The sequence below is a fragment of the Haliaeetus albicilla genome, chromosome 15 (genome assembly GCF_947461875.1).
Source record: "Haliaeetus albicilla chromosome 15, bHalAlb1.1, whole genome shotgun sequence".
In the NCBI taxonomy this organism is placed as follows: domain Eukaryota; kingdom Metazoa; phylum Chordata; class Aves; order Accipitriformes; family Accipitridae; genus Haliaeetus; species Haliaeetus albicilla.
In genome coordinates, this window is record NC_091497.1 from 30040423 (window position 1) to 30054184 (window position 13762).

General features: G+C 55.6%; 1 protein-coding gene across 2 annotated transcripts; it reads left to right on the top strand.

Moving 5' to 3' along the window:
• The first annotated feature begins 8741 nt into the window (after window positions 1-8741).
• PCDH8 (protocadherin 8) lies at window positions 8742-13314 on the top strand. 2 transcript variants are annotated; one of them, XM_069802614.1, is made up of 3 exons: window positions 8742-11398; window positions 11547-11757; window positions 12261-13314. In XM_069802614.1, exons 1-3 carry the CDS (start codon window positions 8987-8989, stop codon window positions 12632-12634), a joined length of 2997 nt encoding a protein of 998 aa, XP_069658715.1. In that variant the 5' UTR covers window positions 8742-8986; the 3' UTR covers window positions 12635-13314. The 2 variants fall into 2 exon arrangements, with proteins under 2 accessions (XP_069658715.1, XP_069658716.1); XM_069802615.1 differs by having other exon boundaries at window positions 8743-11398; window positions 11550-11757.
• Window positions 13315-13762: the final 448 nt, after the last annotated feature.

Sequence of the window (13762 nt, forward strand, 5' to 3'; positions counted from 1 at the left end):
TCCTGATGCCCAGCCAGCAAGAAGGCTGGAGGGGCACAAGGAGTTGGGAGGGGACACAGCCGGGACAGCTGACCCAAACTGGCCAATGGGGTATTCCATAACATGTGACGTCATGCCCAGTATAGAAACTGGGGGGAGTGGGCCTGGGGGGGATTGCCGCTCGGGAACTAACTGAGCATCAGTCAGCGAGTGGTGAGCAATTGCGTTGCATATCACTTGCTTTGTATATTCCAATCCTTTTATTATTATTATTATTGTTGTCATTTTATTATTGTTATTGTCATTACTAGTCTCTTCCTTTCTGTTCTATTAAACTGTTCTTATCTCAACCCACGAGTTTTCCTTTTTTTTCCAATTCTCTCCCCCATCCCGCTGGGTGGGGGGAGTGAGCGAGCGGCTGCATGATGCTTAATTGCCGGCTGGGGTTAAACCACGACAGCAGAGAATGAGCAAACGCTGTGCATGAACGACGGGCGGTGAGTACAGGAACGTTTTGTAGCTCTGGAGGTCAAAGTCCTGCAGAGGTCAAAGAATGGCAGATTTGGACAAAAAAACCTGAAGGGAAAAGTCTTCCTGTAGCCTCGTAAAGCAGTCTTATCTAATCCTGAGCAACACCTCGAACTCATTAACTGCAGCAAAATGTGGTAGTAGAAAACCTTAACACAAGAATCCTGGGTGAAATACTCAAGACAACCTAAATGATTTAGGAACCAGATTTCCACTAGTCCCCAACCTTCCGAAGAGTTTACTTCTCATCGACTCAGTATGAATACCTAAAGCCTTTCCAAATTTCTTGTAACGGGATGTGTTCGCTCTCCATCCTCCTCTACCGTTGTGTGCCGTTTCCCTGCGTTGCTCTACCCAGAGCTGGCTGCACGTCAGGCAGCAACACGCTGGCGAGTCTTCGAAGCTAAACTCAGTCCTTACAAGAAACCCAGCCCGTTAAAGGTGGAGGCAGAGCGGGAGGTTTAACTCTGCGCCCCACCTGCGGATAGGAAAGGGAGACGATCCCAAAATCAGGATGAAGAAGAGCAGCCTGATGGAGGTCACCGCTGCTCCCCATCATCCCCCTTCCAACTTCAGTCCCCGGGGGGGAGCTTTTTGCCATGCCGAAATAAAACCTCATAGTGTTCCTGCCCTGGCAGGCGGCCAAGCACGGCAGCCCCCTGCTCTCGCAGCCTCTTCAACAGGAGTGACGCGAGGCACGCTCTTGCTCACAGCCTGCTGCCGCTCAGGAGGTTGGGAGAAGAAGAGACTTAGTCCTTCACAGCTGGGGGGCTCCGACTTTGCAAGCTGAGGCGCGATTAAGATGGAGGATGGGGGGGGAGAGGAGGGGGGAGAAGGAGAGGCGAGATGGAGAAAGGGATTCGCGGCACGAGGCTGAGTGGCTGCCTCTCCGTCGCATTTTTTTCCCCCGTGCCGCCCTTCACCGTAATCCCAGGAGCAGACCAGGGCACAAACCTGCAAAGCCCCCCACCCCAGCCCAGGAATCAGAAGCAGTGGCACTGTGCCCAAGCTCATTAACTCCGCTGTGACACTGGGCTAATTAGATCGAGCATGGCACCACGCTACCGCAACTTCTCCATTTCCAGGACCTCAGCGAGGATCACTTCCCAGTGTCCCCTCCTGTCCCATGGATGTATTAGCTGGGGGGGGCAAGAAAGCACGTGTGCGGGCTGAAAATATAGAGACAGCAGAGAAATGGGGAGAATATTTTTATTGGCATAGTAACAATATACTGGCATCTATGTTACTATCCTTGTGCTTATACAGGGATAGGATCTTACTGGGAAGGAGGCAGAGCCCAAGGAGTGACATGGCAGTGCTTGTTTAGTGCGGCACTGGGTGGGCGACACTGGGTGGGCGACACTGGGTGGGCGACACTGGCTGGCCAGGGGCAGCAGAAGGACATTCCGAAAGGGACCTTGCGCTCCCAATAGCGAGGGAGCTGCCCCTCTGAGAAATCAGTGGAGCCCATCGCAACCGCCCCACATAAGTATTCGCAGAGGACTGTACATCTTCTTGGTAGCTGAGAGGTGGATTTCTCCTGCCCATTCATCATTCGTAAGAGTTTAAAATCCCAAACAGTCCTTCAAGGAGGAGAGTGTGAACGAGACCCAGGAGGAAACAAGGAGCTGCTGGAGGAAAGCCAAATATACCAGCCCGGACACCTTCAAAAGTGGTATGAAAGACATCCCAGCCGGGTGTACGGCAGCAGCCACGGAGAGGGAGCACCAATTCCCAACAGCCAGGGAGAGAAGCCGTGCAGTTCCCCTCTTTACCACCCAGCGATCTGACCAGACCCCAAGCTATGAAGAGAGCGGGCATTTCTTCTGAAGGTCTACATCGGAGTCTGGCGTGAATAGCTACTGTTACCTGCACCCCCTAAAACCAAAGGCACCGAGGCAAAAGAGCCAGAAAGGACCTGCAAAATAAAGGTTGGTCCTTCTAAGGGCATCTCTGATCTCCTAACGGTCCTCAAGGTGGGCAAACAGCAGGACTTGGGCTGTCATCTGTCGAATGCACCCGCAGTCTGCGGTGCCTTCGTCTTCACAACCCTGCGGTGAGGAACAGAAGTGCTCTGCGGACACGAGGGGCTGAGACTGAGAGAGCCTCAAGCCCTCGTCCAGGCTAAAATATGTCCAATTCCTATGGCATTCGATGGCAGTTGAGTACCTACATACCCCAGACCTTGGTGGGGCTCAGCCTCATTAGCTTGCTCCAGATGAGAGAGCTGAGAACTGAACCTGGACGCCTGCCTCGTGGTTTAACAGCTGAAAAGCCTCGTCTATCTCTTCCAGGGCAGAAAAGGTAAAGAAAGCTGAAAAAAAGGGGGGCAGAAGAGAGGAGGGGCTGGATAGGGGGGAAAAAAACTCACATCTAGCCACGTTGCAGGCAAGACAGAGCAAGGAGCACCCCAAAAAAGCCTGCAGTAGACCCCGGCTGAGGGCCACATGGGGGGACCTTTAGGAATGCGCTGCTCCAGGGATACCTCCGGGCAGCATCCACGAGGCCCATGCTGTGTGGGGAATGTGAAGAACTGGTCTTTTGTTTCATGCCCCTTTGTTTTAACCTCTTGAATCAAAGACCCCAGCTGCTACTCCGGGAGAGGCTAGAAATTAATCCAATTAAAAAATAAATTCCCTGCGGAATCAAAACTGCTTGCCGGGTGGGGGGTATGGGCATGCGATCTCTTTCTTCTGCAGAACAAACTCTTTCTTTCTAACCCACATTTCACAGAGGGGAAATACGGGCAGGGAAGCATTTGAAGCAAATGTAACAAACAACTGATCGGGATGATTTATAACCCTGGTACCAACCCACAGCTCGCGGGAAGGCTCGCAGCCTCTGTCTTCTATAGCCTGCATGGCCGGAGACAGAAGCACAATGCCGCGTGCTACCCTCCAACACAAACAGTCATAGAGCAACAAAACCCTTTGCCGCTTCGTTCCACTCTTTTGTTTTCCAGGGTTTTTGGTCAGCCCAGGCTTGTGGAGCTTGACAGGTTAACCCACACTTCCTTGGTTGCGGCAGAAATGATTAAACAGGGGGGGATTGTTTAGGCCGTGAAGCAGAAGGAATTCCTTTGTTTTTGTAGATCACTCCAAGGCAGCCGAGCCCGCCGGGATGCCCAAGAAGAAAGAGGCAGGGGCTGAGCGCCGAGACGGGTTTCCAGGGAGGGAGGTCGTGCCACCCCTCCGCAGGCTCGGAGACGAGAGGTGGGGGGACGCGTTGCATCTCAGCTTCACGGCTGGAGAGAAGTCGGCCGGACCTTCTGGAGACCATGCCCGGATAGCAACCGGGGCCAAGGAGAGAGGGGGACTTTCAATAGCCAGGGCTTGGTGCCCCTAAGATCTCCTGGGAAAGGGGAGGCACATAGAACAGTCACCTCTTCTTCAAGCCTGCCTTGCTTCCACCGCCCCGTGCGCGCGTTAAGCCGCGCATCCTCCCTCGAGGTACACGTGGTCCTAAGGCTGGATCTCTATGGGAGTCTTACGTCTCTCGCAGCCCCAAAATGTAACGCCTTCTAGGTTATCTCCATCGACAGAGGTCACTGGAGCGAATCCCAGACACCTGGCGAGAGGAGGAAAGCCTTACCCTGTTGCGCTGGGGACAGTGACACCTTGGGACATACACAAACTGACTGTGCTGGAGGTGATGGTGGAAAGGGCCAGAGCAGTAAGTGCCTGAGCTCAGCTGGAGGAGTGAAGAGGAGGAGGAAGGAGATCCTGGGATTTTGTCACCCTGTGGAAGGCAGTAACTACCTGGGGAGAGGGGAAAAGCCCCCGCAGACTTTATTTCTAAGAGCTGGATCAGAATCAGGGGGAAAAGTAAATTTAAGGCTAAAAAAAAGGGAGCCAGGAGTGATTTGCTGGCCATCCCTGACTTGGTTGCTGTCGGCATCAGGCTGGTGGTCCAGGAGTGTTTTCACTCCTTGGGACTGACACATCACCCGGGCGTTCGGGTTCGGGGCGGGGGGGAGTCTTGCTTTTTCCTTTGCCTGACACCCACCTCTCGGGGCAGCTTTGATTTCTGTGTCGGGAAGGAGCTTGGCAGCAGAGATCAGACCTCTGGACACCGCAAAAACACCTCCTTCTTAGCAGGCTCTGAGTCTCCGCAACAACACTAAGTGCAAGAGAGCTGGTAAATTATTAAAACAACCTTGCAACAGCTCCGAAGAAACCACCAGCGCCTCAGATTCAAAGGAAAGGCTGTGGTGTGAGAATCCCCATTAGTAACAATACGCACAGTTTGCAAGAACATATGTCCCTGCATGGAGCAGTCAACCAATCTGGGCTGTTTAACCACAATATTTCAAAGAAGTGCTTTTAATGCAGCTGATCCGTATGTTTATTTTTGAGCTGTAAAACGGGATTCTTCACTAGCCTTTCAGAACATTTCTGTAATGGACTCTATCCAAACTATCGGGAAGAAGGCTTTGCTCCAGCGGAGCGGCTGATACGGTTTTTTGTGTTTTTTTTAATCAAAGACACTACTGTGGAAAAAGAATAACACAGGCAGACAGAAAGTGCATTCGCCCTCAAAAAAAAAAAAAAAGACAAGAGGAGCAAGACCACACTGGGACCCTCCTAAGAATGGGTTTGGATCGAAAGTGCGTGAGACGGGGACCGGGCGGGTGGGAAAGGGGCAGAATTTCCGAGCCTTTTCTGATGCACATACTTTAGCACCCATTGAAAATACAGCCCTTTGCATCCTTTTCTCCTGCAAAGCGCGTGGGAGGTGAACGCAGGTCCCGGTTTATCGATTGATTGATTTTTTATAAAGAATAAGAGCTCCTCGAGGAATAGCCATGCCTTTGCGGGGGGGGCGGGGGGGGAAGTAAGGTCTGGTCTCCTTCCCTGCTCGATCTAATCCTAATTAAAAATAAATTACATGCTGGATGGAACTTGAAATGGCAAAGATAATCCTGTTACACACGAGGGGGGCCGCCCCGCTGCCCGCTGCCCGCTCCCGCTCGGCGGGCCCCGTTCCCAGCCGGGCAGCCCCGTTCCCCGGACCCCAAACCCCGGTTCCCCGGACCCCCGGACCCCGGCGGCTCCCCCGCCCCTCCAGCCGGCCGCCTGCGGAGCTCCCGCGGGCAGGAGAAAAGAAACTCCGCGGAGCCTTTTCGTATGGAAACCAGGCGTTTGGGGAAGCTTTTGTTGGCGGCGAGAGCGTGTGTGTGTCCCCCCTCCTTTCTCTCTTCTCCCCCCCCCAAAAACCCTCCCCGCGTCCCTGCAGTCAGCGCTGAAGCGCGATTTAAATCCCATTTCCATAAGCCGGCGCTGCGGGCAGCCCCCCCCCGCTCCCCGCTCGCGTGCCGCTCCGCGCAGCCCCCCGCGCAGCGACCCGCGCAGCGACCCGCGGAAAGGGGCGGCCCCGCGCGGAGCCCGGGGGGGGTTTATCCGAGGGGGGGGATTTGGGGGGATTTGGGGGCGACCCCCCATTCATTTTGTCGCCCTTCTTCCGTTAGAACGCATCTCTTTGAGGGGCACTGACACGGGGGAGAGGGAAGGAAGGAAGGAAGGAAGGAAGAAGGAAGGAAGGAAGGAAGGAGAAGAGGGAAGAGGGAAGAAGGGAAAGGGGGAAGGAGGCAAGGAAGAAGGGAAGAGGGAAGAAGGGAAAGGGGGAAGGAGGCAAGGAAGAAGGGAAGAGGGAAGAAGGGAAAGGGGGAAGGAGGCAAGGAAGAAGGGAAGAGGGAAGAAGGGAAAGGAAGAAGGAAAAGAGGGAAGGAAGGGGGAAGGAAGCAAGGAAGAAGGAAAGGGAAGGGAAGAGGAAAGAAGGGAAAGGAAGAAGGAAAAGAGGGAAGGAGGCAAGGAAGAAGGAGAAGGAAGGGAAGAGGGAAGAAGGGAAAGGGGGAAGGAAAAGAGGGCAGGAGGCAAGGAAGAAGGAAAGGGAAGGGAAGAGGGAAGAAGGGAAAGGAAGAAGGAAAAGAGGGCAGGAGGCAAGGAAGAAGGAAAAGGAAGGGAAGAGGGAAGAAGGGGAAGGGGGAAGGAAAAGAGGGCAGGAGGCAAGGAAGAAGGAAAAGGAGGGGAAGAGGGATGAATGGAAAGGGGAAAGGAAAAGAGGGCAGGAGGCAAGGAAGAAGGAAAAGGAAGGGAAGAGGGAAGAAGGGGAAGGGGGAAGGAAAAGAGGGCAGGAGGCAAGGAAGAAGGAAAGGGAAGGGAAGAGGGAAGAAGGGGAAGGGGGAAGGAAAAGAGGGCAGGAGGCAAGGAAGAAGGAAAAGGAGGGGAAGAGAGAAGAAGGGAAAGGAAGAAGGAAAAGAGGGCAGGAGGCAAGGAAGAAGGAAAAGGAAGGGAAGAGGGAAGAAGGGGAAGGGGGAAGGAAAAGAGGGCAGGAGGCAAGGAAGAAGGAAAAGGAGGGGAAGAGGGATGAATGGAAAGGGGAAAGGAAAAGAGGGCAGGAGGCAAGGAAGAAGGAAAGGGAAGGGAAGAGGGAAGAAGGGGAAGGGGGAAGGAAAAGAGGGCAGGAGGCAAGGAAGAAGGAAAGGGAAGGGAAGAGGGAAGAAGGGGAAGGGGGAAGGAAAAGAGGGCAGGAGGCAAGGAAGAAGGAAAAGGAGGGGAAGAGAGAAGAAGGGAAAGGAAGAAGGAAAAGAGGGCAGGAGGCAAGGAAGAAGGAAAGGGAAGAGGGAAGAAGGGGAAGGAGGGAGGAAAAGAGGAGGGAAGGAAGGGCATGCCATTTCCCGGAGAGCCAGATACCCCCGAGGACCCGCAGCTTCCCTCGCTGTGGGCCGGGGCCGGCGGCCGCCCGGGCACCGAGGGGCCTGGAGGCTGCGGCGGGCTGGGAGCGAGGCCGTGGTGCCTTGCGGGGCAGATGGTTTCGTTCCCCCCGGTTCGTGCCAGGTTTCAGCCTCATGCTGTTATTTTGTCCTTCTGGAACGAGACTGGTGTTGCTTCCCAGAGAGGCCCTATTAGGACAAAAAGAAAATCCTGTGAATAGGCGTAACAGGGCACCAGGAGGGATAGGTCTTAAATGTATTTTAATATGAGCGGGGCATTGTGTGTAATTCAGCGCTCATCATCGTTTAGTCAAAGAGTTATGGCAGTGATTGGGAATGAATAGACGGACATAATGGATACATGTGGCGTTTGCTCATTATATTCAACTTAGTCCAACTCCTCTGTGGAAACTGTTCAACTTTCTCTCCCTTTAGCCTGTCATAGCGAAATAATACAGACATTGGTTCCTCGAATGGGATAGCCTGCCATGCTATTATATTTCCACAGCTAACGAGGGCTTCATAAGCCTTTGATACAGCCTGATCTTTGAAACCTTTCCAAATCTCCTCAAGCTTATGCTAAATCCTATTTGGAACTTTTTTTTTTCCCCCCTTTCTTTTTTTTTTTTTTTTTTTTTGTCGTCGCCTGCTAGTGCCCCCAGGCTTAAGAAACCCGGGTGGTGACATGCATACTAAAGCATGCGGGGACACCTCCTGAAAGGCGACTTACGGCGCTGATCACAGGCTCTCACGCGAGTAACACACCACTCCGGGCGCCGGGCTGAATGCCGACAACCCCCCCCGCTTCCCCGGGCCCCCCGCACCCCGTTAATCCGCCCCGCGCCCGCACACCCACCCGCGGCACGCCACGATACGCCACGCCACGCCACGGCACCTGTCCGACCTGGGGCACGATTAGCAAAATTAAACCCCCGGCCGCTCGTTTTAAGTCCGAGCTCCCCCGCGCCGGCTCCGGGGAGAGAGAGAGAGAGAGAGAGAAAAAGACGGGGAGGGAAAAGAAAGAAAGACACACACACACACACACCCCCAGAGCCAAAAAAAATAAAATACAAAAAGAACAAAAAAAAAACAAAAAAAGAAATTAAAAAAAACCCAAAAATAAAATTAAAAAAAACACAAAAAAATTACAAAAAAATACAAAAAAATACAAAAAATACAAAAAAAAATACAAAAAAAGCCCAAAAAATAAAATACAAAAAATACAAAAAAAAAACAACAAAAAAAACCCCAAAATAAAATAAAAAATACAAAAAAAAAACCAAAAAAAACAAAAAAATAAAATACAAAAAAAAAAAAAAAAACCAAAAAAAAAAAGGAAAAAAAAAAGAAAGAAATAAGAGGGGGGGAAGGAATAGAGCCGGAAAAAAAAAGAAAAAAAAAAAAACCAAAACCCCAAAGCCCGGAGATTGACCGAAAACAAAGGCCCCCGCTCCCGCTCCCGCTCGCCGCCGGAGCCGCCCCGCTCCGGGGAGCGCCGGGGGGGGCCGGACCCGCACGGCCGGGGCGGGGTCCGCCCGCGCCCCGCCGCTTCCCATTGGCTGCGGCGGTCGCTCATTTGCATAGCGCCGTCTATGAAAGGCGGTGCGGCGGCGCGGAGGGGGCGCAGACGGCGGCCGAGCGGGGCTGAGGGGGCGGCGGCGGCCGGTGGAGCGCGGTCTCGCCCGGTCACCCCGGAGCTCCGCCGTCGGGCTGAGCTCCACATCCATCCACACGCACACACGCGGACCCCCCCCCCCGGCAAGGGCCATGGGCCCCCTGCGGCTGCTGGCCGTCGCCAGCCTGCTGTCCCTGTCCCGCTGTAAGACGGTGAGGTACCGCACTGACGAGGAGGGGCCGCCGGGCACGGTGATCGGCACGTTGGCCGAGGAGATGCCGGTGAAGGCGCCGGGGGAGATGAGCTTCCGCCTGATGCGGCAGTTCAGCAACAGCTCGTTGGTGCGGGTGCGGGAGGAGGACGGGCAGCTGAGCGTGGGCGAAGCGGGGCTGGACCGGGAGCGGTTGTGCGGGCAGGCCCCGCAGTGCGTGCTGGCCTTCGACGTGGTGAGCTGCTGGCGGGAGCGCTACCGCCTGGTCCACGTGGAGCTGGAGGTGCGCGACATCAACGACAACGCCCCCCGCTTCCCCCGCGCCCAGATGACGCTGGAGGTGTCGGAGAGCGCCGCCCCCGGCACCCGCCTGCCGCTCGAGGTGGCCGTGGACGAGGACGTGGGCTCCAACTCCATCCAGAGCTTCCAGGTCTCCCTCAACAGCCACTTCGGGGTGGAGGCGCAGACGCGGGCCGACGGGGCGCGCTGCGCCGACCTGGTGCTGCTCCAGGAGCTGGACCGCGAGCGCCAGCCCTCCTACACGCTGGAGCTGGTGGCCAAGGACGGCGGCAGCCCGGCGCGCTCGGGCACGGCCACCGTGCGCGTCCGCGTCCTCGACGCCAACGACAACAGCCCCGCCTTCGCCCGGGGCTCGGTCACGGTGGAGCTGCCCGAGGACGCGCCGCCCGGCTCCCTGCTGCTCGACCTGGACGCCGCCGACCCCGACGAGGGCCCCAACGGCGAGGTGGTCTACGCCTTCGGCAGCCAAGTGCCCCCCGAGGCGCGGCGGCTCTTCCGCCTCGACCCGCGCTCGGGCCGCCTCACGCTGGAGGCCGCCGTCGACTACGAGCGCACCCGCACCTACGAGCTGGACGTGCGCGCCCAGGACCGGGGCGCCAGCCCCCGCGCCGCCACCTGCACCGTCGTCGTGCGCCTCACCGACGTCAACGACAACGCGCCGCGCATCAGCATCAGCGCCCTCCGCGGCGCCGCCAGCGCCGCCGGCGTGGCCTATGTCAGCGAGGCGGCGGCCAGCGAGAGCTTCGTGGCCCTCGTCAGCGCCTCGGACCGCGACTCGGGCGCCAACGGGCAGGTGCGCTGCAGCCTCCGCGGCCACGACCACTTCGCCCTGCAGCGCGCCTACGAGGACAGCTACATGATCGTCACCACGGCGGCGCTGGACCGCGAGCGCATCCCCGAGTACAACCTCACCGTGGTGGCCGAGGACCTGGGCTCGCCACCCTTCAAGACCGTCCGCCAGTACACGGTGCGGGTGAGCGACGAGAACGACAACGCCCCGCTCTTTGCCAAGCCCCTCTACGAGGTGGCCGTGCCAGAGAACAACCCACCGGGCGCCTACATCACCACCGTGGTGGCTCGCGACCCCGATCTCGGCCACAACGGTAAGGTCACCTACCGGCTCCTGGAGACACAGGTCATGGGGGCCCCCATCTCCACCTACGTCTCGGTGGACCCCGCCACCGGGGCCATCTACGCCCTCAGGACGTTCAACTATGAGATCCTCAAGCAGCTGGACCTGCGGATCCAGGCCACCGACGGCGGCTCCCCGCAGCTCTCCAGCAGCACCCTGGTCAAAGTGAGGATGGTGGACCAGAACGACAACCCTCCCGTCATCATCCACCCCGTGCTCACCAACGGGACGGTGGAAATCGGCGTGTCCAGCAAGACCTCCCGTGACTCCCTGGTGGCCCAGATCAAAGCTCGAGATGCGGATGATGGGGCCAATGCCGAGCTCACCTTTGCCTTCCTGGAAGAGCCCCGGCAGGACCTTTTCGCCATCAACCCGAGTACCGGGGACATCGTGCTGAGGGGCGACCTCTCTGAAGAGCTGGGACAGCTGTTCAAGGTCATCCTCACTGTGACAGACAACGGCAGACCCCCCCTGGCCACGACCGCCACGGTCAACTTCCTGGTGACTGCCACTGCTCCTTCCAGCATGCAGGAGATGGCCAAGCCCAGCTCCTGGGAAGGAAAGGCTTTGCAGTGGGACATCCCTCTAATCGTGATCATCGTCCTGGCGGGCAGCTGCACCCTCCTCCTGGTGGCTATAATCACCATCGCCACCACCTGCAACAGGCGCAAGAAGGGGAACGAGATCAAAAACAACACTTCCTTGAAGGACCAGATAGACATCTCCCACCTGGAGAAGGGCCGGCCCGAGGAGGGCAGCCAGAGGGGGAATGTCTTCGAGGTGCGAACCTTTCCCAGCAAAACCTCTTTCACCAGCCCCGACCCTTCTCCAGCTGCCGAAGAGATCTCCACCGCCGAGAGCGGCAGCGACAGCGCTTGCCTCTACGAGGGTCAGAAGAGGCTGAGAGGACCGAGCGGGGAGGTAAGGTCCCACCGTGGGGAAAGGGGGCAGAGGTTGGGGGGGGGGTGGGATGTCTTGGGGGATGTGAATCGCCACGGTGCAGTTCTGACGTTGATTTACCCTTCGCCGCTTCCCTCTCTCCCGTCTCCTTTGATCCCCTCCACCCCAGCAGGGTTTCGCCGCTGCTCCGAGCTACGGCAAAGAGCCTGCACCCCCCGTGGCCATTTGGAAGGGACACTCCTTCAACACCATCTCCGGCCGAGAGGCAGAGAAGTTCAGCGGCAAAGACAGCGGCAAAGGTGACAGTGATTTTAACGACAGCGACTCGGATATCAGCGGAGATGCCCTGAAGAAAGATCTCATCACGCACATGCAGAACGGTAAGGGCTCGGCCCCCTGCTCCCGGCCAGCCCCGCGGACAGACGGATGGATGGGCGGACGGGGAGGTGGACGGAGGGACCCGTCCGTGGGGCACGGGGGCTAAGGTCGGGCAGCTGGAGGTGGAAACCTGACGCTCCATGGCTCAAACCTCCCGGCTCTTTGTCTCTTTGCAGCAGGCTGCTAGATGCTGGCTGCTCTTGGCACTGAGCGCCCAGCACGAATTGGCAGATGCTGGAAGTACTGTAGTGTTGGGGTTTTTCGGGTTTTTTTCCTCCCCAAAAAGCTTCCCTTAAAGTTAGGATTGTGGGGAGCGTCCCTAGCAAAATGACATAACCTTCCCAAGCGTGTTTTGTCATTGTGCCGTTAGAGCATCGCCCCCCCAGCTCCCGCCGTCAGTGCACTGAATCATCCCGTGACTGATAACTCTGAGGATTACGAATGATGTGGATTGATTCCTGCAGTAACGACAGGTTTCTCCTCCTCTCTCCCTCTCTGTCTCTAGGTCTGTGGGCATGCACGGCCGAGTGCAAGATCCTGGGCCACTCGGACCGCTGCTGGAGCCCCTCCTGCGGCCGAGCCAACCCTCACCCTTCTCCCCATCCTTCAGCACCCCTCTCCACCTTCTGCAAGAGCACGTCCTTGCCCCGCGATCCCCTTCGCAGGGACAACTTTTATCAAGCCCAGCTGCCCAAAACAGTGGGGCTTCAGAGCGTCTACGAGAAAGTGCTGCACAGGGACTTTGACCGGACGATCACGCTCCTCTCCCCGCCGCGCCCCGCACGGCTCCCCGACCTTCAGGAGATCGGGGTGCCCCTCTACCCAGCCCCCTCGACTAGATACCTGGGCCCCCAGACTGACGTGGCTGAGAAAGTGTAGCCCAACACGCTCCCCACCCGAGTACACGCGTCCCTGCGCGCACACGACTAGGTCACTCCCGAGAGCCTTTAAGTTATTGACCAGATCCGGTGTTGTACGTGTAAATATGCAAGATGTGCCTTAAAAAATGAAGTCGTTGGGAAAGATTTCCAATCACGTCAGTACTGTTTGATATTTGCAAACAAAACAAAAAAAAGTTGTTTGTAGTTAACGTAATTTTTATGAAATGTGCAGTATTTAAATTTTTTTTTCATGTTTTCTACATCAGGTTTTTTGTTGGTTTTTTTTGCTTTTGGTTCACCCATGGCCTGCCATTTTTTGTAGTGTTTTTAACCTGTACATTGTGTAATGTAATGTTTGTACATAATGAAAATTGGTTATATTTTTATATAATAAAAGCTTAAAAAATGGGAATTCTTGCCAAAGGAACTGTCTGAAAGACACAATAATAATAATTAATAATAATATCCTGAATATGTAGAACCTTGTAAGGGAAATTCCTCTTTCACAGTGTAATAATAACCTAAGCAACCCAGTGTACTGAGAACTTTGCCTTGCCAAATGTGACTTGTATTTCTTGAGTCTGTGGTCAACTTAAAGTTAAGTGTTATTTAATTGCCTTTGGTTCCTGTAATCTGTGTCACTGATAAACACTAATAAAGGTTTTGTGATGTGTCGGAGGGATCTGTTCATGGATTTCACGCTTCAGAGCATAGAGGTCTTTACAGGTCAACAAAAGTATTTTCTGCAGAGAAACGCAGTGGGGAGGAGCGTGAGCGATGCTACTGTTCGTCTCGCCCACCCTTCGTCTCCAGCAATACCTCACCGGAGGTTTAGCTCTAGAGATTTTAAGGATGGCTTGCAGGGTGGGAGGGAGGGCCGTGTGACGGAGCTGGCCTTTGCTTTTCGCTACCTGGTCTGAGCTCTTTGAGCCTGACACTTCGCTGGTGGGAATCGGTGTAATTTTAGTGAAGCAAGTGGAGCTATGCCCGTCGACTGAAGTGTTCGTGCTGTGCAAATACCTTTGCGTCCGCAGCCACGCGAGCGCTTTGCTTTCTGATCTGGCTGAGACGTTGACTTGAGTCAAGCTGCATAGGTATGTGCTTATACGTTTATCCCTTGTTAAGG